General features: G+C 38.4%; 1 protein-coding gene across 1 annotated transcript in view; it reads left to right on the top strand.

The window, feature by feature from the left end:
• The window catches only part of CRYBG1 (crystallin beta-gamma domain containing 1), a 95403-nt gene that overhangs the window by 53175 nt on the left and 14874 nt on the right, over positions 1-27354 (top strand). The window contains 16 exon segments of the mRNA XM_085217564.1: positions 114-1603; positions 6606-6656; positions 7067-8525; positions 8612-8788; positions 11228-11275; positions 11369-11487; positions 12495-12651; positions 13601-13740; positions 16256-16382; positions 16686-16721; positions 17564-17612; positions 17615-17705; positions 18416-18542; positions 18636-18781; positions 25695-25821; positions 26006-26038. Of these exon segments, the coding sequence (XP_085073690.1) occupies positions 114-1603; positions 6606-6656; positions 7067-8525; positions 8612-8788; positions 11228-11275; positions 11369-11487; positions 12495-12651; positions 13601-13740; positions 16256-16382; positions 16686-16721; positions 17564-17612; positions 17615-17705; positions 18416-18542; positions 18636-18781; positions 25695-25821; positions 26006-26038 (4377 nt within the window).

The raw sequence follows: 27354 nt of genomic DNA, 5'->3' as shown, positions 1-27354 counted from the left end.
TGTTTGTTTTCCAATTCATCGTATCCTTTTAAATTCAAGATGGAATTAAGACAAACGTGCTTATTAAAGAAACACTTTTGACCTTAACCAAATGTTTTGTTTTGTTTTTATAGTCCTCCTCGCAATTTCCAGATTGTTCCAGAGAAGAGCATAGAAAGAAACCGGTTTTGGAAAGACTTGGCAATTTGTTTGGTACAGGAAAAAGGAAAAATGTCAAAAGTTCCTTAGAACACACTTCTCATTGGAAAGGAGAGAGGTCAGTTTCACCTCACACAGCGCAGCCCCTTTACTGTAAACATATACAGCAAGGTCCTGAATCTCCTCCAGTACAGAAGCAAGTGAGAAACACGAGTGTCGTTCCTGAGACACAAGAATATAGTTTCAGTGGGGAAGTAGGACCTCTATACCACGATACCGTTTCAGAATGGAGTGGTCGAGGAGTCTCTTCTGACAGTGAGTGGTCACCAGACTGGAGCAGCAGCAGTGAAACCATTAAAAACTCTTTCTTTGAGAGTAACTTGAATGTGGATACCCGGGAGCCAGAGAAGGGGTCTGTCACAGATATAAATAATTCCACAACTCCAGATTTTATAAAAAGCTTGAGGAATTTGTCTAGCGAAGACTTAGAAAAGAATATCTTAAGCCACAAGCATCTGGTGAACACGTGGGTGTCTGAAGAGCCTGGGCATGCAAAGCCAAAGGATTTGCCATACAAGCTGGAAAGTCTAGCAAGTGAACACCCACAGCCTGCGAGAGTGTTAACAGTTGATATCTATCTTAGAAAAACAGACGAACTCCTTAATGAACCCGTGACTGTTATATCGGAAGAAAACTGTGGTGACTCAGACACAATGGATAAGAAATCTTCTAGTAAAAGATCTGGGAAAAGGAGAAAATCTCAGTCATCTAGTGACATTCCAAATGGAGAGAGAAACCAGACTGAGAATACTGCAAGAGAAGATTCTGTTTTTGAGGATGATGCATCTTCTGAGGGGTTTCCAGACAAGGTAATAACCTCAGAAAGAAAACTGAAGTCTCCTCAACAGACTCCTGAACGGAATTCCTTTTCTTCAAGTAATAATCCAGACCTAAAAACTGGATCTGCTCACAAAGGCACGTCCAAGACTGAAGCTGACAAAGGTAAACAACAAGCTTCAACCACAACCCCTGCAAGAAGAAGATCTTATAAAAAGAATCAGTTGGATGCTGTTCCTACTTCCCCCACTGGTTTGAAGAGTCAGATGAAAGATTATTCTTCAAAAAGGCAACCTTTAGCATCAGCAGAGAGTAATCCAATGACAAAAAGAACTTTGCAGGAAAAAGGAACTCTACCTGGGGCTTCTGGAGAAGACAGCTTGGAATCTCCCAAAGTCTCCTCCTCCAGTAAGGCAGAAGACAACACCATGGTGTTTGCTGAAGGCAGAAATGAAACCAAGACAGAAAAGCATGGTAATGATTCTGATGGAAGAGCTTTCTTGCGTACTGATAAGATTAAAAATGGAGACCTATGTATGCCAGCTGAGAGACAGACAAGTTCGGATTTAGACAGCTTCAAGCTCAAGAGTTTGGATGCTTCCAGAATAGTCACAACAAAAATTAGCCTGTAAGTAAGATAACTACAGTTTACCTTACCGTTGTAGCTGTAATTTTGCTAGCATCTGTATTTAGAATTATATAGGAGCACTGGCTATATATCTGCTATCTAGATTATTTTCAATTAAGAGCTGTTTCTTTTAATCATATTTACACCTAACTAACACTGTAATATACATGTGTTAGAAGAATAATTCGTGTGTAGGTCATTTCTTTGTACGTCTGTTTTGTTGTATAGAATAATTTAACATGAGTAAAAGCTGCTCTGTTGTCATTGTTACCCCTTTTGTTGCTCAGATTAGCTCGGCTCTCACTGACCTTCATGTGATTTTGCTGTTTGTAGCCAATGGAGGATCTTTTTGAAGATTTTGTACTTTAAAATCCCCAACCAAGGAAGGTGTTCTCAGGTTATTCTTTGAAGAAGGAGCAGTTGTGCTCAGCAGTTATTTTATGAAGAGATGAAGGATGCAGTGTAGAATTTACTTGGTACTTCAAATGATATGATAAATCTGATTCCAGAAATTTGAATGCATTTAGCTGTCTTTACAAGTACATGTAAGACAAAGGATGTAAATTCTTATGCATGGGATTTAGATCAGGCATTTTCAGAATTATGCATAGTTAGTTTGCGTGATTTACTTCTGAAGCAGTTGTTCTCTGTCAAGCAGATGTGATACTTTCCTTAGGAAGATGTGGATGTATATGTTACTTGCAGTGTAATCATTAGTAGGATTCCAGCTATTGATTTCCTGGACTACCAATGGTTTTGTTCTGTGAATCATTTTATTGTTCTCGTCATTTCTATTGTTTGGTTTTCATGGGTATGTAATAGGCAGCATTGCTTTCCTCTTTATGGTGCATTCCACAGTGTCAGAGTCCACTTGAGGTACACTGATTTTAGAATTCCCTTTCATTTGTGCTAGAGGTTCATGAAAGTTCAGCATTAAAGCTTAACAACCACATATACTTCCAGTTATGCTTCCCACATCTGCAAAATATAGAGATCATAGGAACATTTTCTTTGCACAGTTTGTGAAATGCTACCTCTGGTTTGTACCTTTCTAACTGGATCGAAAACACCTCATTCTGATAGTTAAATTGTGGTGATTTTGTGCACGGTGCCATTTTGTCATCTAGTGACAGAGCTCACAAATGTTCAACACTGCAGTTTTGTATCTTTATAACTTTGAATGCAGGTAGACTGCATGTTTTTCTCCTTGTGTCACTATCATTAGTGATGATGAAGTTACAAGCGCTTGCACAGCTGGATTTTGTTTGTCTGGGTATCTGTTTGGTTTCTTGCAAGAGGGAATTATCTTCTTCTATACTCCAACAGTTATAGACAAGTACCCCTTCTGACAGCCTTCATTTTAATGGATAAAAGCCTCTTCTTTCTCACCTGGCAGTGTGGACTGTGTGCTGCTTTGCGTCTTGACCTTATCTGCTGCTCCAAGAACTTTAGCCCAGGGTGGAGACTGCTGTGTTCTGCAGGTTCATGATGCTTCTGGTAGATACTGTTGCACAGAATCACGCAATCTCTTTAGCCTGATAAGTTGATACAGTCAGATTATCTGGTGTAATTTGTCGTCATCCTTGAAAGCATGAGCTATAAACCTGGATGTGAGTTAAGTTGTAAAACAGGAAAAGAAAAATATAATGGTGATATTACAAGAATGGATGTCTCTGTTCTCTTCTTACTGCTTGGGAGTAGAGACCAGATGCTTTTTCCATTTTTACAGGGAAAAATTACCATTAGATACTGTACCTGAGATCCTTTCTGTTTGAAAAGTACTGATTCACTCATTTGAATAAAGATGGACAATGAGAGACTCGTTTCCCTCCTATAAAATGTATTTGGAATAATCAAACTAATTTTCAATTAAAGAATGCATGACATCTGTTACTGATGACGTGGTGCCAATTCTGAGAATCAAGGTTATTTAGAAGTACTCCTTAAGTTGTTTTTGCCAGTTCTCAGCAAGCAGTGATAGCAGTTCCTGTCTTTGCTCCTTTTATGTCTATGTACAGTGGAACTTGGGAGTCACAGGATACTTTTGCCTTCAGCTTTTGAAAGAGGAGCTTACTAGGCCTGAGACTAAACTTAGACTAATGGCACCTATCACTCAGCACGTAAAAGCACAGGCAGCTGTTAGGATTTTGCTAAGCACATCAGCCTTGACTTTAGTTGTCATTTTTGATTTTTAGACTTGGTTTTGTAGCTGCCTTTGTGCCTGTGCCCACTCATTGAATTCTTCTGCTCTGTTAACATGCCATTTTACTTTGCTTGCCTCAGTCTGATGTTTTGGCATCAGTTACGTGTTTGATGAGGTCGTTTGAACAGTATGCTTCAAGTATATGAGTCACCTTCAATTTATGACTATATTAGAGGAGATTTAACTGCTTGCTCATACAGGTTAGCTGCAAGGTATAGCTGAAGAGAAGGACATTGGTATTTTGCTTGTGCTTGCTTGTTCCTGGCCAGCAGTGGCTGGAAACGATGAACTGCATTGGGCTGTTTGTAAGAAAGTGTCTGAACAATTATGCGAATCTGTGTTCCAGTGTTTTTTCTCCCATGCTGCAGGGGAAATTAAAGGACACTCGGACAGCTTCTCTCCTCCTTTTAAACAAGCTTAGAAATTCAGTACTTGCAAAGAGACGCGTCCTTCAGCTATATTTAAAATCAGCGTTCCTCAGTGTGGAACGTCAACGTTCCTCAGTGGCAAAATGAAAGGCTTAGCTGATGTGGCTGGCTGTGGTGGACGGACCTCCAAGCTTGAGCTTTTCATTGCTCTTCAGCATCAGTTGTTTGTCTGCTGCTCTTCAAAAATACTGCAGAGTAAAATACAGGTTGCTGAAGCAGTTGTTTGTGTGTAAATTTGCAAAGCTTGAAACTATACCTTTGAGGTGTTAGTTGCTCATTGACATAAGTTTTAGGTGTGGCTGATAACTATCAGTGTTAACCATTGCGCTTGCTTGTGTCAAGACTTACAAGGAAAGAAGGATCTTATTATGGAGATGTGTTGTTTGTTGTGTTGAAACACATGTAGTAGCACAAGTGAAGACTGACAGGAGGATGGTATGGAAATGAATCTGTTAAGATTACCAGGTGCTAGTGATACCTCTTGAAAATACAAGTAGGAAGAAAATGTAACTTCTTCCTCTAGTGCATCCTTCTAGCAGAAGTCAGTTAAGCCTGTAGTGGGCAATACTGGCAGAAACAGCCAGCATGTTTAAGGAGAAGGAAGAGATTTTGTGCTTTTGAGGAAGAACCTGGGCCTTTGTGTTGAGTGGTACCCCCTCCCTTTCCTTCCAGCCTGCTTCCCTCGATGTAAGTGAGATTTTCACAAGATGGAATGAGTCTTTCAGTGTACCATTAAGATAGTGTCACTGGGGTACATCACGTATGGGTAGAAGCTGAAGCACTTTGCTTTGTTTAGCAGAGAGAAGGATATGTGTAGATCTCACCATCATCTCCACAGAGGTATTACAGAAGGCAGAGCAGTTTCTTCTCTGATCTTTCAGTGGAGGGACAGCAGCCTAGTTGCAAGTTGCAACAATTAAGTTCCAATGAAACATAAGGTAAAAATAATTCATAGGGCAAGTGGATGACTTGCTTCAGTGCTTCCATAGCTAGTAAGGGTGCAGATTTTCCATCCTTGGACATACTCAGCCCTTGGTCAGACAAATCCTTCAGCAACTTTGATCTTACATTGAAGCTGCATCTGCTGAGTGGCAAACTGGACTAGATGACCATCAGAGATCCCTTTCAACTTGTTTACATTTCCAGAAAAGAAGAAAATGTAAAGTAACATATCTTTCAAAAGTTACTGCAAAAGAAAACTAGGGTGTAGGTATCTTGAAATTTGTTGTCTGATAGTTTCACACCTTATTTGTCTCAAGAATGTTTTTTCGTTTGTTTTTCCCACTTCTAGACTTCGGTTTTCCAATTGCTTTTTATTTAGCTTCTGTTTGAGGTACAGTCAGTCAGGTGTTTGTAAGGTCACTATTTCCTTTTTTTTTTTTTTTTTTTTTTTTAGTTGTCTTGTGTTCTTTGCAAGAACATTCCAGTTATGAGCAATTTGAGCAAGCAGTGAGCTCTGTCAGGAAGTCTCCTGAAATACACAGTGATTTCAGCAGGTACTTTCTGCATAGTTTCTTAGGCAGTTGATTTGGGGTTCCTTCTGTTATCGCAGTAAGTTTGTTCCTTGTGCTTTTCTCAAGAGGAAAAGCTTCTACAGTGAAGATGTTTTGGTAGGGTTTACTTTCTTACCTGGGAGGGATTCTTGAGGAAGAGTGGGAAGGAGTGGATTCAGTTTTTATATTTGTGTTAACTAAGTTGTACCTCACCCTGTGTCACAGTTCAGCGAACAGCTGTGTAGGTGAAGAACAAAACCAATGAGTACAAGAATTATTTGTAGAGCATATGAGGCCCCTGCAAGCGAGTTTCTTTAATCTCCCACCATTTTAAGATATGGTTTCTGTGTATTCTGTCACTGCTGAATGTCTCTGGATTCCTCTGTGGAGAGCGGGTCTGACTTTGAGATGCTGGTGGACTGCTTGGCACTCCTTACTTCTGACTGATAAATTTTGAAGACATGTCTTGCTTCTTCTCGGTTGTTCATACACCTGCAGTAGCAGGTGACACGGACAATTGCTTTTCTTTGGATGTAGATATTCTGATGAAGGAGATGTGCGTCACCAGCTTTCTGCAATAGTAGGCAAGTCATATGTGCTGTGGCCTCATAGTACGCACTTTTCTATCCACTCTGTTAAATAAGATTTTACAAGTATTTCCCAATTCAGTTCTTGTAAAATCAGCAGGGTTAATTTACGCTATTTAAAATGTTAGCTGACTTTACCTGAGGGAAATGGGAGAGTCCTCCCATGCGGTGTTGGCTTAATGGTTAAAACAGCGATGAGCAGTTGCAGTGAATCGGGGGATTGTGATATTTTCTACCAGCAATAATGAATCCAGAAGAGGTTTCTCACTTGATTTATGGTTGCTTCTGCAGTGCAAGGACTGAAAAGAATCTGGGCAGATGTCTTCAAAACTTGTTGGAGAGGTATATTCTAATGTTAACCAACTCATTATCACCTTAATGAATTAGGATTTGTTTCCTAAACTCTGCAGGGAATTGCATGCGTATAATTTATTCTGCCTGTTCACTATTAAATTTTAATTTCTGTCAGTCATAAGTAGTTCTCTGCCTCATTTGCAGATGCTGTAGGCTGCTGTGTTTCTGCATCTTTGTTTTGCTGAGCATTAAAGAATTACTTACATTTGAAATATATTTTCCTTATTTAGTGTTTAATTATTTTGCCTTTTTTAATTCCTTTTGAGATACTGACATTTAAACTGATTATGACTATAGGAAAATCATCTTAATGCTACATTTTGTTGTTTTACAAACTGTTACAAGTCTCTTCAAGATTACTGAAAGATATTAACTGTGTGTTGCTTTGCCTCCCATAGTCCAGCCAAACCGAAGAATGTAGAGCTGAATTTTAAAGCGCCTACAAATCAAGACAGTTCAGAAAGTGAGCAGGATACTCTTGAAAAACCAGTTAATAAAAATAACAACAGCATTGCCAACAAAATTTCCTTGTTTGAAAATAAATGTGCCAATCAGAGCCAGAGGCCTACTGATATCTCTGCTTCAAAAAATAATACTGTACCAAGCACGTTTGTTGGTAGAGCAAAGCTGATATTTGGAAAACAACCTAAGGAAAGTGAACAGCCTGATAAAACGTTAAATAAGCAAAACAGTCGCCAGAAGTTATTTGAGAATGGCACAGCAGAGAAAGATAGCACTGCAGAATTAAAAGGCAAAAATGAAGAAGGCTCTGCAGCTTATGAGGATATTGGGAAAGGAACAGAGCTTAAAGTAAAAGCTGCAATATCCCTTTTTAACCAAAGCAGCAAAATTGATGCTAGTGGTGCCTCTCCGAAGCAACCTGATCCTGAATTAAACGCAGTTAAAAAGGAAAGTTCTCCTTTTAAACCGTCTTTGCACTCACCTGTTAAAAATGGAAGTGCTCATGATATTTACTACCAGCAAAATAACACAAGCTCAGAACTCCCCAGAAATGAAGAGAAGGTACCGCCAGGCACAGAGGTCTTATCACCCTGCAATGGTGATAAATATCCTTTACAGTCTCATCAGCTTTGTAGACCAGAATCTCAGAAGGTGGAAAATGGAGATAAAAATGTGAAGCCAGGAGATTTGACCTATGCAGCACAGCAGTATGATGACAGCAGTCTCAATGGTGTATTAGTGTCGGAGCACAGCAGTAATACCCCAGAGAGCCCTGGCAAAACTTGCAATGGCTCTGCTGAAGATGATGCTGTTTTTGATTCTCCGACTGACATGAAGAAGTTTGCTGAAACAATAAAAAACTTGGATAGCTCAGTTTGTTTACCACAGAAGAAGAAAAGGTCAAAGCTTCCCAAATCTCCGGCACCCCACTTTGCAATGCCTCCGATTCATGAAGACAATTTAGAGAAAGTATTTGATCCTAGTGTATTTACCTTTGGTTTGGGACTGAGAAGGGAAAAATTGCAGGATCTGTTACCAACCCAACAAATGAAAATGCAAAGTCTGGAAACGATAGCCAGAGTCAGGCCCAAGCGTGCATCGACAGAACAAAGTATAATATTCAAAGCCCTTCAGTCATGTAGTAGAGAAGAACCTGCTTTTACTCAGGAAATAAATGGAAAAGAGAACACAGATGGTACAGATGGTGAAGTTAAGAGATCCCGGCTGGAAAAAAGCTCACTCTTCTCAAGCTTGCTGTCATCTACTTCTAAAGAAAAGTTTCTTAATCCATCTGTGACCTCAGTAAATAACACAACTTTTATAGCAGACTCCTCAGGGATACCTTCTTTACAACAGGATGCTTCTGGGCCATTCGCCCTGCCTCAAAAACCTGAGGTAATAAAAGATGAACAACATTTTACATGATTGCATTTCATGAATTAACTGCTGAATGACTGTTAATTTTTAATTTGGTTATCCAGTCTCTTTCAGATATGAAGTTTCCAAGTTATATGGAGAAGTACATACAAGCAGATAGTGCAAAAAAAGAGCTAAGTTTACCAATGCCTAACTATGGGAATCCAGAAAAAAATTTTTCCAGCTGGTTAGGGGCAAGCAGATATGAATCAAATGTCCCCACTGGTTTATTAGATGTAGATGTAAGTATTATGTCATTGAAAATCTGTCTTGAAAGTTACCGTGCATAGCTTTTGTTTTGTTTCCTTTCATAGTGGGATATGCATAGATTACATGCACAGAATGAGCGTGGGTAGAGTAGCAGTTTCATCTGATGTTTGCTGCACATGAAAATAAGATGCATGTATGTAAAATGTATGGCATCTCTTAAAATGATTGTTTCTTTGTGGTGCCTTTATTCTAAGACTCTTCCCTAGTAGGAAAGGATATGTTTGAATGTGTCTCCATGCTTCTTTTTCTAAAACAGGTCTCATGCTGCATCTATTTTTTATTCTCAATCAGTAGAATGCTTTCTGCAAATTTCAGAGAACTTTTGCTGTTCTTCTTTTAAGAATAATCTCTCTGTTCTTCCAGTCAGACATTCAGTTGTTACGCTGTTGTAAGGCTAACAAGGCAAACTTTCTTAGTCCATCATTTCTGCTCTCAGTATTGTCATGTATTTGGTAGAAAATACATAATTCTTAAAGTATTACTAAAGAATGCATAGTAGCATTTATTGAAAGTACTGCTACAGTGGAAGGATGCCCCTTCACTTGATTATGAGCTTCTGTTCACTATGAGTGAAGATAGACCTGTATTTTCCTTCAAAGCCAATTTCACCCCAATGTGAGAACTGTGATTTCTGCTTTCAGTATTTTGAACCAACAGTATTTGCTGTTTCTGCAGATGTTGGTCCTTATCGTTAACCAGGAAGAACAATGCTTTCCAAAGTTTAATAGCCATATTAATGTGATCTGTGGAATTGAAGTAGCATATAAGAAACTTGAGTAGTTCTTTGCTAAAGCAGCAGATTATCTGCTGTTACAGTTTTACTAAAATGGATGGGGAAGTAGAAATAACTTCTTCCTTCTACACGTTGTGGTGGGAAATAATCCATTCTACCTTACAGTTTTGAGGATGTCGATTTTCTCTCAAGGGAAGTCTTTAATTAGTGTAGGGTTGAAAATTAGGTGGTTTATTTGCAGTGGTGCAGGCTCATACTGCCAGGTCTAAAGGAATTCTGACTTTAGGTGGTCCTATTTGGATTTCAAAACCTGAATTTGAAACAAAATGACTAATGCAGGTGCTAATTTTTGCCACTTAAATTGTTGTCCCAGAGTGGATTTCACTATTTCATTAGAGTGTGGTGGCACAGTGTGGCAGGGAGGTACATCCGCACGTAAGATTGCTCTTGGGAGGAGTTCATTAGTCTCCATTGGGTTCCAGGTCTTCTGCAGCACCAATGCTGACTCTGAAGTGTCTTGCTCAAGGTAGGCAGGTGTCAAGAGTTTGTGTGACATGTACGTACTGTGTGTCTTCATCTGACTAAAAAAGTGGTGATGAAGAGACTAATGGACAGTGTGAAGGGAAAGAGTAAGGGCAGCCTAAAACGATGACTGTAACGCTCAATGACTCTCGCACAGAGCAAGTTCTAACTGGAATTGAAGCACAGGCTGAAAAACCAGTCATGCTTCAACTTGTCTTGATGATGCCTACAAAAATCCAATGGTGATTAGGAACTCTGTCCTAAGACCACTGCCAGCCCTGCGTGGTGACTAATCCGTTCTCGTTAGTTCCTTGCACGTGTTGCTGCTTATCTTCTGCTGTGAGCTGTTTGAGCAGGGTCTGATTTTTGGTTTGTATGAATAGTACCTAGCAGAGTGGGACCTTGTCCAAGAACTAATGCTCCAGTCCTTGCTAGAAAGCCACACATAATTACAACCCTTTCTTTATTTGTTTTGAGATCACATGATACAACAACAGATTTTTTCATATAGCCTGTATCGTATAGTTCCCTGTGGACTTAGAGGTACTATTATAGATTTTGTATACGTGAGTATATTTTATTTCTTCTCAGCATTTTTAGTCTATTGCTTATTACAGAGCCTCATACTTCTTGAAGAATACTTACCTTGTTAGAAGATGTTCAGCAAAAAAAATGATTTTAATATCTAATTCATGAACGTATATGCCACCGTGCTTCCTCAGTCTTATCACCTATTCCTTAAAAATTATTTAATTTTTTATGGTTACCAGACACTAACATATTCATTAATATCTTGAAAGTTGTAGAGCATGTACTTTCATAATGCCAGTTTTATGGGTAGTCTCTCAGTGTCTGAAACTCCTGGAATAAGTAGAAAGCTGATCAAAAGAAATTTTAAAATGTTTCAAATTTGAGATTACTTGTCTTCAGTGAGATGATAATTAAAAGAAATAATAGGAAGTGTGTTACTCATGGCAAAGTATTGTCCTTCAGGAAGAAGGAGGAATTGAGGCAGGAGCTAGGTGTAGGTGAAGTTTTTTACTGTTCAATGTAATTTTCATTTTGTTTCGGTAACTTTTTATAGTGTAGCATCTTTATTGGATGGATTTGTGGTTTGTTTTGTATACTTGACTTTTCTCTCCCCACTGTTTATTAGACACTTTCAAGAAATGGACAAAGTAAAATCAATCCCAGGCCTGGGAAGGTAAGACCTATTTTATGTTTTTCGCTGTTCCTCTCCGTATTTAAAAGCACAGCAGGATAAAAATAGATGGTGTTGGTTTTGTTTTAAACACAGCTGGTGATATACTGTGAATCAGACAATCAAGAGAATGTTATTGAAGTTTTCCATGATGTTCTGGATTGCAGTTCTTGGGTTCTGTCGCCAACAATCTTAGTTAAAGTTATCAGAGGATGGTAAGATGAATTTTAACTCTTTATCATTGATAAATCTACCCAGAGATCTTTATCTATCTGGAAATCTTTTGGAACTGAACCAGTATTCAGCTGGCAATGTAATGTAGTCACCTTTGAAAAGAAAACGTGGTATATTACCTCCTGCAGTGGGAAGCTCTGTACTAGCTAACTTTGCTGACAAATTGGAGTGAGTGTTACCATCTGGAAGAGTTCAGTGTTTCACCTCAGTGAGATAAAAGGACAAATTCTGTCCATGCTGCCCTTTGATTCTTCTCTCCTTTATGGATTCTTAAGTAGTATTTGAATTATGTTAAAAGGATAGCTAAGGGTTTTGAAGACAGGTTTGATATGGATTAGGGCTACGTTAATCTTGATGAGGAAGGTAAATTCCTTAGCCAAGTATATGGTGAGTCTAGAGGGAATTTTTCTCTAAAAGCTGGATTGTCTGAGACTACTTAAAAAACAGTTCATCTGTCACCTTCTTTATAGTGTTAAAAGAACAGCCATTGCTTATTTATTCAAACCTACAGTTAAAAATAAAGTTGTCTTCTGAGCATTCTTCAGCATGTCTATACCAGCCCCTGTAGAACTGTATGATACTGTTCATAGTATCCAAGTAGCTTGCCTGTTTATACATGACACAGCAGTCTGTAGTGTCAACATTTTCTGACCTACAAATTGGTTCTGGTTAGTATCTCATGCAGAAGTCTGGTATACATAGACAGCACTCCTGCAGTCCCAGATCATCAGTTCGAAAAGGGTGGAGAAGTTTTTGATGAAATTACAAAGTCAGCAGTAGGCATCTTTGTTTTTATAATTGCTTTAAAAAAATCACAGTGACCAGAAATGACTTGCATCAGCTTTGCTGGGTGAATAAGCTGTGTTGGAGTGGCATGGAAGGTCTGGAAATGGTGCTTCTTGTGAAAAAAGAAATTGTTAAATGCAAAAATGATTTTTGAAACTCGCACTTGATAAAACATTTTAAACTGATAATTTTTTATTTTAAGCTGGATACTCTATGAAAAACCAAATTTTGAAGGTCCTTCTATTCCTCTGGAAGAAGGAGAACTGGAATTCCCAGATATTTGGGGTGCGGGTGAAGAGCAAAATGAATGCGAATCGCTAAAGCCTGCAGTGATTGGTTCGATAAGACATGTTGTTAAGGCAAGTAATATAAGTAAAGAAAATCTTGTAGAAGTCCTAATGTTTGATAAGTTTTATGCTGTTAAGAAAAATCAGTCTTGCAGGTTGAATTTCTCATATGGTCACAGTGTGAGCGGGCGGGTGGGGTGTCTGTTGTGTTTGTTTAATTGCTTGTTTGTTTTGTAATAGGGATTTGGCTAAAAAACAGTGAAAAGATACGTCAGAAAGAAAACTACTTTTCAATGAAACGGCCCAGAAAATGCTATAGAAACTTATGTAGGGTTATGCTTTTTAGCTTGATAAATCTCTTGGGGAAAATCTTTTCAGAAAACTGATCAGTAAATCCACAGACTTGTATTTTTAAAACTCATGAATAGTTGAGCAGTTTTTTGTCATTTTTTATTAATGTATAGAACAGACATACCCTACAAATCTTTAGCATTAAACACCTTCAATTTTTTTTTTTTTAACATAGAAAATACACTTGTGTGTACAAACCTATCAAGAAACTTCATATGTGGTGGAAACAGCCTTCCTACATGCACTTTTAACCTACCATTAAGTATATATGTTTGCAGATTGCCAAAGTAACTATGAGCTGTAAAGGTATTTGACTAGTAAAGAAAAAGGGAGGAATATATATTGCTTGTAACTACAATTCTTGTTTAAATTAGTTCTTCTCAAGAATGGCTTGCTTGTTGTTGTGTTGGGAGTTAATTTGTTGAAGGAGATATTAACTGATGAAATAGATGGATTCCTGCCTAGATGGCAGAAGGTAAACAATGTATATGCTGATTAAAGATTGACTGACTGAGGTCTTGGTCCAAACAGAGACAGGCAACTGGCCTAGTTTTATGATAGGAATCTGATAATAGTAGTAATTGACAAGAAGGGGAAGCAATTTAAAGCAAACAGGAGCTGTTTTAGTTAGCCACATTTGGAGTAATTATTGCAATCTTCATTTTTTCAGGATTACAGGGTCAGTCAAATTGATTTGTATACAGAACCTGAAGGGCTAGGAATCGTGACTTCCTTTTTTGACGACACAGAGGAAACAGGGGTGTTTGGCAGCACTCAGAAGACTTGTTCTATCAAAGTACACTGGGGCATGTAAGTGCATAGTTTGTGTGAACGTGTACTGCTATGAAAGGAATTTCTTTTAAACCATTGATTACATCTATCAGCCATGCAAGCAGGCTGTGTTTATTCCAGTCGGATATTTTGGTAGTTCTTGTTGACTGTAACATTGTTACATCATTGTAATGCTTCACACCTGGTTAGGTGTTTCATTTTTCTTTTAATTGCATGGGGTAGAAGAATTTGCAGTAAAAGTATGAATTTTCCTCTGCTGCTTTTTCACATTCAGGCAAACTTATAAGAAACGAGAGGTGTCTTATCATAGCAGTTTACCACCAAGTTTCCTACCTACTTTTATCTCTAAACTTGAAATCATTGTACTGAAAGAACATTTTTAAGCTGTCATGTAATGAAGTAAGGCCTAGCTTGAAATGTCTTCTCTTGAAAGCATCCTTTTATTTCACAGTGCATTTTAATTGATCAGTATTTATACTGACAATTAAGAATGTATACTATGTCACCTGATAACATACAGCCATGTAAGTTAGGAGTATAGTGTGTGCCATGAACTAAGCAAAATTTTGTGAGAAAGGAGGCCAAGGAACAATCCAGTTACTGTAGAAATGATAACTTTGATAATCTAATAAGTAAATCAGTACTTATTAAATTGGCACCAGCAAAATTGGTGCAAAAAGGAGGGAGACTGCATTTAGAAACAGGGAGTATAACTGCTGTTAGTGGTCCTGGGTCCTGCAGAATGTTTTGCAGGGTGTACAGACCTGGTGACTGTGCCATGTTTGGGCTGTAGTAGCATTTGTCTTCTTGCTAATGGTATATTTAACCGTTGATAATTGCCCAACTAAGAATTAGTATTACATAACACTGCAAAGAGAGATTCAAATACATCTCGTGATGGATGAGGCGCTTTCATTATCAGATAAAAGTATTTTATCTGATGAATGTTTCACACTTTGATTTTGGAGGAACACTATGAAGCACTCGGGTATGTAAGAAAGTTTTCAGATGTTCACATAGTTGGTTCTCTGACAGAAGCTTATTTATGTTGAACTGCAAACTCAATCCAAATTACATGTCTGCCAAGAGTAATAAAATCAGATACATTATGTGGAGGTTGATTATTAATTTACTTCATCTACCTTCCAACTTCCACTTGGAAGCATTCTGTGAAATAACAATTTTTTAGCAAGGGAAGCAAGGCACAACCCTCAACTTCAGACTGGTGCCTGCTCTGCATCACTGTGAGAGTATTTTTGCACTAAATTTGTGTGAACTCCTTAAAGTCTTAATTTCTCTCAGCTGTACTTTGATTTCTTGAAGAAAAGTGGACTAGTATTTTCACTATGAATCAAAATAGGTCTCTCAGTTACCAACTCTTTATCCAGTGTGGAAAGATGTTACTTCTGCCAATTGGTTGCATAAGAAATACGATAAATTGCTACTACTTTTTTTTTTTTTTTTTTGCATGTTGCATGGTTCTTTCTTTCCCTTAGTTTGCAAGCATGACAGTTCACTGTACTGGCAGCTGAGGAAGGTTTGATTCTGAGTCACCTCACCATGTAGGTGTGGTTGTATCTGAAAGTTTCCCACTGTGTGTGCTTAAGTGTGTTTAAAGCTGCCAACAAAAATGAGGCAATGCACCATTATCTTCTGATTGCACTCTCTTCTTGGTTTCTCATGTACTTAAAATTCTTCTGTGAAGCTGAGAGCTTACTGAATTGGGTGGCTGTAGGACACACAATATATTCAATATTTGGCTGTACATATCAGTAAAAGCAAAGTTCTTTGTTTCTTGGGCCTACGTGTCTGCAGTGAAGCTAGATCAACGTGTGCCAGTTTACATTAGCTTAAAGTGTGAGATTATTTAATTATTTATCTTCCTCATGTCACTAGACTTATACATTATGATGCTTAAGCGGGCAACCTTTTGATTGTATAACGTGTTTCTGTTTAATGCTTTATATCCTGCCTCATGCTGCATGTCTGAGAGACTGGTAGATCTATCTGGGAGATATACTTTGTCTATGCAGAGGAACTTCTGGAAATCTGGTCTGAATATTTTAAGGCTATTCTAAAATAATACACAATAGCCTTAAGTCTTGAAAATTCAGTTCAAAACTGGTGTTGCTCCCTGAAAAGACAGTCAGATTATTGATTGTCTGTTCACGGCATTATTATTATTATTGTTTTTTTTTAACTTGTTCAGATATAACACATGCATCAGTAAGTTGCTTCCCTGCACAGATACAGAAGTTTGCAAGTGCACCAGTTTGTAGTTGGGAATTTTGATGGTAAAGATAAAGAAATGAAGTTTTAGGGGTACACTATTCCTTTTATTCTTTTTTTTGCCTGAGTCACATTTGTTTCGTTCTTTTTTGTTCAGAAATTATTGCTTCTTTGATTTGGGATTTGTTTTTTATGGTTTGGTTTTTGTTGTTGTTATTGTTGGGGTTTTATTGTTTTTTTTTTGTTTGTTTGTTTTATTTTTATTTTTTTTTACTTTTTGCTTTCTACTCCCCCTTTACTTTAGATGGCTAATTTATGAAGAACCCGGTTTCCAGGGAGTCCCTTTAATGTTGGAGCCTGGTGAATATCCCAATTTAGCTTTCTGGGAGAAGAAGGAAGCCTACATTAGGTCTATGAGGCCCTTGAAAATGGTAAAATGTCATTATTACTTGCCAGCTACATGACCTTCACTTATATATTAGAAGCAGTGTCTTAAGGTGGCTAAATTTTTTTTATGACTCAGAGAAATGTAAGTCTAAAAACCACAAAATTTTAATCTATAAAATTCTTGGTTTGCATCCATTTTTGCTTTTGATCTTCCTAGTTTTCACATATATTCTACAAAATAGCTTTCATTCTAATTCCAGCTTTCTATGAAGAGTTGAAGATGATTTAGACTACTCATTTCTCTCTCTCTCTCCTCTCTCTCTCTCTCTTTTTTTCTTCTCCAATAGGGTGGCCGCAAAGTAGAATATCCTGGAGATCCAAAGGTAAAAATCAGTATTTATTTGATTGTCCTGTTATCGCACATCAACTACATGTGGGTAGATAAGTATATCTTGGTCACATACTGTCTGTTTCGTGGCTGGTCATGCCGCATGTGACCGCACCATGAAACTGCAATTTGTCTAATTTATGCATCTATCATATATGCAAATAACAGTATTAACAGCTACCTGCATGATGCAGACAGGTAATGAACGTTTAAATCCTAATGTTGCATGTCTAAGGGAAGGCATTCTGAAAAGAGACATCATTAATTACTTTCATAATCACAGAATAGCCTGGGTTGGAAGGGACCTCAAGGATCATGAAGCTCCAACGCCCCCACCACAGCTGGGGCCACCAGCCTCCCCATTGAGACCAGGCTGCCCAGGGCCCCATCCAACCTGACCTTGAAGACATCTCGGGATGGGGCAGCCGTAGCCTCTCTGGGCAGCCTGTTCCAGCACCTCACCACTCTCACAGTAAAGAACTTCCCCTGACATCCAACCTAAATCTCCCCTCTCTCAACTTAAAACCATTTCCCCTTATCCTCAGTTACCGACCCTTTCAAAAGATTCCCCTCCTGTCTGTAGGCTCCTTTAGCTATTGAAAGGCTGCAATGAGGTCACCCTGCAGCCTTTTTTTCCTCCAGGCTAAACAAGTCCAGCTCCCCAGTCTGTCTTCGTAGGGGGGTGCTCCAGCCCCCTAATCAGCTTTGTGGCCTTCCTCTGGACCCTCTCCAACAGAGATAATCTTCTCCCTTTATGCAACCATGCAAAAGAAACTGACTGCTATCAGAATTTATTACGCTCTTTGCAGCTTTTCTTTTATTTTGTTTCTATGACAGCTGGTCATTTATGAGAAGCCTTTCTTTGAAGGGAGACATGTGGAAGTAGAATCGAGATCTTTATGCTCAGTGACAAGGAGTCGGAAGAAAAGACACAACTTTCACTTACGTCAATGGGATCCATCAAAGTACTGGGAGGAGTGTAAGTATGGGGAAAAAACACTAGCAGTATTTTCTCATCAGCATTAAGTGTTAACTCTGTAGATTTGAAACTGCAGTGGATAAATTCAGAAACTATTTGTTTTTGATTTTAGATTTAGATCTGGGTTGAATTTGGAAATAGTCACAACAATGGCTGCGTTCTAGTCAATACTTTTATAACTGTGGTTTCACAAAGGTTAGAGAAGTGGTAGAAGGGCTGTCAAGCGGTCAGAGCAGCCTACGTCAGCTAACTTCTCTCTCTCTTGTTGTAGTGTTGTTTCCATAATAAACTGTTTTGTACTCCGTGCATTGAAGAGTTGCAGAATTTCATCTAGCTTTGGTTAGGGAAGGATACAAAGCTTCTCAAACTAACTTGGAAGTCCTGTATCATTATAAGCCAGGAGGAGATAATGTGGTTTTTTTTTGGTTTTTTTTTGTGTGCCTTGTCTTTCTACTTGACTACACTGTATCAAAACAGAGTGGTCATTTGTAATGTAAATCTTGTTTTTTTCTTCCACCTCTGGCATGTTTTGCAAGTATTTTTATTAGACTTTTTTTTTTCTATTTGAAATTGTAATTATATTAATGTCAGTGGGAAAAACATTTAGGAGACACCTATATCTTTAACAGAAGATGGGAGAAAGAACAAATTTCACACGTAATGCATAGTGGAATAGTCTATTTTCACACACGGTCTCTGTTGTTGTTTAGTTGGGTCGCATATGAAAAGCCTGGGTTTGAAGGCCATCAGTATTTACTGGAAGAAGGAGAATATCGGGACTGGACAGACTGGGGTGGCTATGATGAAGAGCTGCAGTCACTGAGACCTGTTGTTGGTGTAAGTTCCAAGAACATAGAGTTGTTATCTCCTGAGCACATTGAGACATCACGTAGCTTTCTTCTTATGGCACTTCTCTTTTTTTTTTAACAGGACTTCACAAGCTCGCATATGATAATGTACAGTGAAAAAGACTTTGGATCAAAAGGTTCTAACATTAATGTGTTAGGAATTGTTTCCAATTTGAAAGACACTGGATATGGGCTGAGAACGCAATCTATACATGTGCTAAGTGGCGTGTAAGTGCTGTTTGAACTGCTGTTTAATAGTGCATGTACAATTTCTAGAATTTTTGAACTTGATCATGTTTTTTCTGTACTTGGTCTTGTAGTGTCTGTTATTTCTTCAGATAAAAATTTCTGCTTTTGACTGGAGCATGTTGACTACAACATTGAGATGTTGGTTTGCTGACTTGCAAAGTGTGAAAGTGAATGAGATAAAATCAGAGAGATAAAAATAGTTTGTTCTCATAGCTGTATTTTAAAAAGCATTTCAGCAGCAAAATTGTTATGGAATTAATTTCTAATTTTTGCTTGGGCTTCTTGTGCTTGACCAGAGGCAAATTACTTATTCTTTCTCTGAGTTGTGTATGAAATGGTGTTTCTTTCTGAAAAGTGACATTGCTTTTGAGTAAATACCACAATTGAAATTTTTTATTCTTATTTTTTTTCTTTGTTTTTTTTTTTGGGGGGGGGGGGAAGGTGGGGTGGTTGTTGTTCATTGAGGTTCTTAAAACTATTGGTTGGTGTGGCCATATCCTCTTCTTGGTGTCATTTGTGCTGTCACACGCAGTTAGTAAGTTGGTGTATCTTAGTGCTTGATTTATTGGTTATGTTAATTGCAGATTGAATTCCACAGCCTTGGAGACAGCATCAAAGTATTTTGGAAATATAAACAAATATTAGCAGTCATGTCTCCAAGAACCCAAATTCTGAGATATAGTTTCTTTCTCTGCCTGGAATGCAGGTGACTTGCTGAGAGCTCTGCCTTACCCAGCCACACCTTAAATCTTTCTGCATGTTATCTGTGCGATATCTCTGCAAATTTTGTCTGGGTAAAGACTGCAGAATTGAGCTCAGTGCATTCCAAAGGAATGCTTTTGATTTGTGTATGAATGTGATGCGACAGCAGTTTTTTCTGCACAGTGACCTTTGAGGCCACTGTGCCCTTATGTCTTCTGTAATATGCAAGGAAGATTCATGGGAAAGAGTCTCCTCTGAAGGTTGGGAAACGAATTGTGGGTTCCTATCACGCCCTTTGTGTAGTTGTTCTAGTAAATGTGACTGTTGCAGCTGAGATAGGAATCGTACTTTAGTATGAGTATTCTAGTAATTAAGAGTGACTCCGATACTTTGATGGTAAAACTGGCTAGAAGTTATTACAAACAAAACCCTTGTCCCACAGACTGCTCCTGTTCCTGTAATCTTACTTGCTAGTCTCTTAAAGGTGTAATTTGTAGCAATAAGCATGTTTTTTTATTTAGGTGCATTGTTTGTAACAAGTTACTATCAGTCCACTTTTACAGTCTCATATGAGCGTTTTGTTTCCAAAGAGGCTGTGAGTGTTGCAGCATTTTGGGGTGGTGGTCTTAGTAAATGCCAACGTGATAGGAAGTTGAATCATGTTAAGTCATGATTGGCAATAAAACTGTTTTATTTTGAGCATTAAGTAACTTCAAGTAGAATTTTTTTTATATCTTTCCTACCAAGAAATCAGTCATACAGTGATGAATAATCCATTGAGCAATTCCTAGAGCTATTTAGACTAGCACATATGTGATGTCATAATGAACTGTTTCAGGTTCAATAAAAGCTTGTCATAGTATTTCTAAGTAACCTTCCTGGTGTCGTACTGAAAATACTTCATTTGAAAAAGAAAAAGCAAACTGTAAAGAAGCCCTGAACTTTTTCCTAACTTTTTTTTTTTAACTACAGGTATCTGTAGTAAGCAATTATAGCAGTAATAGATAACATGTAATCTGTGTTTCCCACATAATGAGTTTGATTGCTCTGTAATTTATAGGGTATATCAAAGAAAAGAAAGGCTGAGACTGCAGAACATAGATACTACTGAACAACTTCTGAGCTAAATTGCATCTTTAAACTGTATGCTGAAGACAGCACAGCTCTGCATTTGGGGAATGAATATTTTGTTACGGGGGCAATGGAGAGCTAGCTGCATTAAAATTTTCAGCTATTGTTTCTGAAGAGTGTTTCTAAGCAATATATTAATATCTTAGATAAATCCACTATAAAGACATTTTGAAAAATACATACAAAAGTGATGAGTGACTCTTGACTTCTTTTAAGTTGATTTATGTTTTGCTCTCAAGCATTCTTCAGAGATTGGCCGAGCACAGAATCCAGGGCATTCTATTCTACCGTTTGGTTTAGGAGAAAATAAATTTAGGTTGCTTGAAAATAGGAGAGGCCTTTTTTTTTTTTTTTTTTTTAAAGTAGGATTTGATCTTTACTCCCAAGTTGGCAGAACTGAAAGTGGTGGAAAATGAAAGTATTTAATAGCAACAGGTAACACCCTTTACAAGTTTAAGCAAGTACTTAAAGCAACTGCATTGTATAATTTTGACTTTCCTCTTTGCTTAATAATCCTTCAAGCTTATGTTTAATGGTTATTAAAATCACAAGAATTGCATATTTCTGAATGTGCCTTTTCTTTATCCATAAACACGTGAAGCTTTTGCCAAAATTAGTGAAAAAAAACCCTGTATTTTAGTTGATCCTTTTTTTTAAGTAGATGGAAGAATGTTTTCAGGGGCGTGTTCTGCACAGGTATTTGTTTTACTGTGGTCCTGTAATTCATACTGGTTTCCTTCTGATTTTCAAGTAATTAGTCCGCAGCACAGATTTGTCTGCTTCTAGTGCATGTCCGTTTAGTGAGGAAATCGTTAAGTGATGGGTAGTTTGTAGATTGTAGTCAAAACATAATATATTGAATCTAAATGCATTCAGGATGGTAATGTGAGTGGAACTAAGGAGCAAACCCCCATCGGGTACTTTAATAGGTAAGAGCCCTTAGGATGCCTACAGGAACACTTCAAACAGAGTTTTCTCTTTCCCTCTATCTCTGAACTGAGCTAAAGTGATGTTGAAGAGAACAAAAAGTTCACAGGTCTGTGGGACGCTAGGAATCACAAGCACAAATGAGTATGGTAAATAAGCCATTTCCTTTCTTTCCTACAAATGGAATTTAATTACCTCTTCTTTCCTGTTAGACATTCAAGTGCCATTTTTCTCCCTGGCTCTACATGGTCTATGAGATTAACATACAGACCAATTTAAACCTGTTGTCTACATGTAGTATTTAAGGTTTAAATGTTATGGATTCTATTTCAGACCTAAAGGAGATATTCTGTGCCTGAAAGCTTGACTTTTTACAGCTGTGTCATTTAGCTTAATACTTAGTTTAGTTTAATACTAAGGTGTTTGATTCTATGATTTCTGTAGCTGAGAGAGAAAGAAGCAGGTCCTCACAGCAGGTGATTTGTCCTACTATATGAGTCTGAGCAACACTGAGAGCAGGATTCCAGCATGACAGGCAGTGCAAAAGAGTGAGGTCTTTGGCACAGTTTTGGCAGTGACTTGGGATGAGGTGGTTGCTTGGCCTACTTAAGGCAGTTTGTTGGGATGAGGGTTACCAAATTATTATGTTAAGGAAAGTTGCTCCCTATGGGGTAGGGTAGGCTAAAACTTCAGTTCTTGTGGTGCTGAGGTGTGACTCTTCTGCTTAGATATGGAGGCTAGGTCTTGTGAAGGCCTACCTGTTGGTCAGAAGTTGGATTAAAACAGTGCTCTGTCTTAGGGATAGTCTTGAGGTTTGAGATGTTCAGCTGGTGCTGCATTCAGTTTCCCCCTTCCTGCTGCTGTTACTGGTGCTGCTGGAAGGCTGTGTGGGCTTCTGAATAAGTGAAAGAGTACAGGGATTTCACCAGTAAGCCTTGACTCCAGAAATTCTTCAGCATGGAAGAGCAAGACTTATTAATTTAAATCCCACTGTTTTCAACATGAACACGTGCTTAAAGTTTCATTGCTTCTGCACTCAGGCTTCTTTTTAGAGAGGAAGAAAAGAAATGTCTCCTATTGAGAGGCCCCTGGAAGGGATCTCTTTTATGTGTCACTTAATATCAGAAACACTTGTTTTCATGGATATCAATTAAGTTCAACTGTCATGCATTGCAGTTGTACCTTGATATTAGTGCATTGAAAAATCAAACGTGAATCCACTCAGGAAATTGATTAATGAAACCTAATTTTCTTTTGGTATATGTGGCATACAGGTCTTAACACACCTGAGACATTTGAACTTTCAGCTTAATTTATTCTACATACCAGTGTCTCTTTGATGAATTACTGTGAGGCAATTTTGAAATGTGCCTTGAAAAGTGCCTTAAGTAATTAGTGCATAACAATTTGGAATAATTGATTATATCTGAGGCAAACCAAGAGATGTAAATAGTGATAAACATGAATCACTCTATGAGTGCTTGCCATGGACAAATAACAGGAAGTCCGTACTTGCAGCACATACTTGTTGCTGTAGCTTTATTCGGTTTGAAGTCACCTCGCTTCTTGTCTGTGCAGAGAATCTGGCATTTGTTCTTGGACTAAAACTGCAGCTTCATGGAATATGGATGCTCAATACATGTAATGATGTCAGGGTTTTGTTTTTTTTTTTGTTGTTGTTGCTGTTCTTGGTGTTGACCTTCTGTATGAAGAACCTACTGAAAGTGTGTTTTGGAATAAGCTAACATGCACTCCTTATGTAACGCATAGGGGAAAAATGAAAAGCTATGGGTAGGTTGTCTTGTATAACCAAGAAGATGTCCCAGTCCATGCATAAATATAACGAATGAAAGAATGAAATTCAGTTGTTATCATAGAATCATAGAACGGCCTGGGTTGAAAAGGACCACAATGATCATCAAGTGCAGGGTCACCAACCACTGGACCAGGCTGCCCAGAGACACATCTAGCCTGGCCTTGAATGCCTCCAGGGATGGTGCATCCACAACCTCCTTGGGCAAACTGTTCCAGTGAGTCACCACCCTCTGTGTAAGAAATTTCCTCCTACTATCTAACCTAAACCTCCTCTGTCTCAGCTTTAGACCATTCCCCCTTGTTACTGTGATCAGTTCTAATGTCAGTTAAAAACAAACAAACAAAAAAAACTGTCAGTGAAAGGCAACAGAATGTATGTAGCTTGTGACCAAAAACAAGGGAGTGCAGATGCAGGAGCACTTTATCTGAGCTTGCAGTACTGACCCTGGATTGGAAGAATGCCATAAAAGTTTACTTGAGTTTAGTAGACTACACATAGCAAGACCCTGCTGATAGCGGGTACTTCAGAGCAGAAATAAAGCACTGCAGTGGTAATTGAGTGTTGGAGAGACTATGCAATGATTTGGTTGCTTTTCTAGTAGTTCACGTGTTTGTCTCAAAAGTTGACTGTCTCTAGCTGAGACTGAAGTTGTGGTTTTGAAGCTGAAATCTGAGTTTGTGGCCTGTATCAGGAATGAGGTCTGACTAAATAGTCATAATAATTGCTTTGAATTTATATACATTAATCCAATTAAATTTTTGATGGCCTTAATGCTAAACTGTCAAGGATATTCTTCCTGCTGATGTCTGTGAACCTGCTGGGACATCACACTCTACCACCATTAGTATATATGCCTTTTGTTGTATCTTAACTTTCTGCAGATTTTCTGCATGTTTGCTTAAAAACATCTGAAGTTTTGGAATATTGACTTTTAATGCTACCAGTATATGTCTTATTGCCCAGATTACTCTGAAAGTTAGTTTTAACCAAACAATGTTATTCTGATATTTGCCTGATACTCTAGAGAGGAAAAACTTGATAAAAAAACAGGATTTTGAAACATATCAATGATTTTACTGGAGACAGCTTTTAAGGTATCTAACAGATCATAGAATTATAGAATCACCAAGATTGGAAAAGACCTCCAAGATCATCCAATTCAACCATCCATTTACCATCAATATATTCCCACTAAACTATGTCCCTCAGTACAATATCTAAATGTTCCTTGAACACCTCCTGTGATAGTGACTCAACGACATCCCTGGGCAGCCAGTTCCAGTGCCTGATCACTCTTTTGGAGAAGAATTTTTCCCTAATCTCTTTCCCTAATCTCCTGAACCTTCCCTGATGTAACTTAAGTCCATTCCCTCTTGTCTTGTCGCTAGCTATGTAGGAGAAGAGTCTGATCCCTGCCTTGTCTCAACCTCCTTTCAGGAAGTTGTAGAGTGCAATAAGGTCTCCCCTGAGCCTCCTCATCTCCAGACTGGACAATCTCAGTTCCCTCAGTTGCTCCTCATAAGACTTGTGCTCCAGACCTCTCACCAGTTTCATTGCCCTTCCCTGGATATACTCCAGGGCCTCAATGTCTTTCCTGTAGTGGGAGTCCAGAACTGAAAACAGTATCCTTCTAGTGCAGAGAAATGATTACTTCCCTACTCCTGCTGGCAGCACTATTTGTGATACAAGCCAGGATGCCTTTGGCATTCTTGGCCACCTGGGCACACTGCTGGCTCATGTCCAGCTGAGGATCAGCCAATGTCCCCAGGTCCACTTTCTCCACACAGTCTTCCAGCACTCTGCCCCAAGCCTGTAGCATTGCCTGGGGTTGTTGTGGCTGAAGTGCAGGACCCAGCATCTGGTCTTGTTGAATTTCATCCCACTGGCCTGAGCCCAGCTGTCCAGACTGTCTAGATGCCTCCATAGGGCCTTCCTACTCCCATGTAGATCAGCACTTCCTCCCAACTTGCTGTCATCTCCAGAATTACTGAGAATGCACTCCATCTCCTTATGCAGATCATCAGTGAATATATGGAACAGGACAGATGATGTATTTGAACTTGTGGTCTGATTTAGTTTATTTACTCTGGGTCATATTGATATAGTGGGGCAAATTGAAATAGAACTTGCAAGAGTTTTGGAGAATCAGATCCATAATTTTGTTGATTTGGAGATTTAATAGCATTGCAGTTTAGCATTTGAGGGGATAAACCATCCGTTTGTTCTTACGTTAAGATAATAATGAATATACAGTCTTGCATTTTGGAAAAAGTAACATGACACTTAACCACTGCCTTTTTCTTCTCTTTCTCTTAGGTGGGTGGCTTATGAGAATCCTGAATTTACAGGAGAGCAGTACATACTGGATAAAGGGCTATATCCCAGCATTGAGGCATGGGGGGGGAAGAATTGCAAAATATCTTCAGTTCAACCCATTGTTATGGTAAGGAGTTAATTGTGCTTCTTTTGCAACTTTCTTTGAAATATTTCTAGGTAGTCTTTTTCTATAGAATCCAGTTTATTTGCTGTCATACATTCTCTAAGCAGGGATTAATAATAAACTTTCAATGTTTGTTAATTTAGCACTTCTTAAACTTTTTTCTTTTTTGTTCTCCAAATTTTTGTAGGATATTGTTGGAAGTGAAAGGGGTAAAGTCAAGGTAAGATATTTCTCTAAATGCATGAAACATACTCTGTAGTGGCCTGTGTAACATCAGTAAATAGGATCAAGCTTTTTGTATGCTGTAACACCCAGGTTTTTGCATAGATAGTCCATTAGTCAAAGAGTGAGAATGCTAAGTGAATAAGGAGGGCTGCTTTCTGAACCTCCTAACTAAGGCCGTGAAAGTCCTAGGAAACTGGAATGTAATATATTGCTGTCCTTAGAAGTTTTCTGAGGCCACGTCAGTGTTTTGGGTCAGTAGGTGCTGTTTGAGAGTATTAGAATTGTTCTGAGTATCTGGAGCCTATGCCCATCTATGCAGAGCTTCAGTGACCAGCTGAAGTTATCTGGAGTCTGTTGCAGAAGCAAGGGCAACACAAATTAGTTGTACTCGATAGTTGTGACTTTGTTTTCAACGTAGTTTCTTTGTTAACTGTTCTGCTAGTGGTGGTTGCACTTGAAGTGAAACTCATTCTGCTTTCTGAGTTGGGCTTAGAAGTTAACATGTATTTGTCAGTAAAAAAGAGAAGAAAATGGCAAAGTGAATTTGTCTATTCAGTGGGTCAACAAAATTTTTATGTTAGACTTTCTCCTGCGTGCAAGTATTCTTTGACAGTGAGACTAAAGAGGAACCTTTTTTCATTCTTTCATAATTCTGAACCTTTTTGTCTGTAGGAAGTTGTTACTTTCGTTTCAGTCAAAATGGTGAATATGTTATGGAACTGAAAACCAGGGAGAAAAGTCTTGGCTTTCCCAATTTGCATTCATAATTAGTAACACGCCTTACTGGAGTATCCAGTATAGGAATATGTATGAACTCTGGGGAATAGAAATCTCCAGGCTGCTTATTTTCTTCTGTATGCATGAAAAAATATTTACGACTATAGACTTTATCCTAAGGAAACTAAGAAATAATGGCTTGTAGTCAACAGACTGTATCCTTTGTCAGCATGTTCCTCTTTGGAAAATGCTGTGCATGCCTGCACTTGTATCTCTGCTAAGAGTGAATAAAGCTGGTAGGCATGTGATAATGTGAATGACTTCTGTGTGATCAGAGTTAATTATCTTCTAACCAAATTAGCAGGTTTGCTATTTAGAATTTTTTTCTTTTTAACAAGGACAAAAGACTGGGTGACTTATCCTTTCATACCCTCTCATCCTCAGAGCACGGAAAGAAAGAACTGATGTGACTATAGTTACAAGAGGCACATAAAGCCCATCTGCCCCAAGAATATTTACCACACCTGTTGGCATGCTGTCTGAGTACTTTGCCAAGACTGTGCACCATTTATGCTCTGAGAAACAGATAGTTTT

Source organism: Meleagris gallopavo, chromosome 2 (assembly GCF_905368555.1).
Source record: "Meleagris gallopavo chromosome 2, MGAL_WU_HG_1.1, whole genome shotgun sequence".
Classification (NCBI taxonomy): Eukaryota; Metazoa; Chordata; class Aves; order Galliformes; family Phasianidae; genus Meleagris; species Meleagris gallopavo.
The sequence above is the reverse complement of the archived record's forward strand: the minus strand, read 5'-3'. Positions and strand labels throughout refer to the sequence as shown.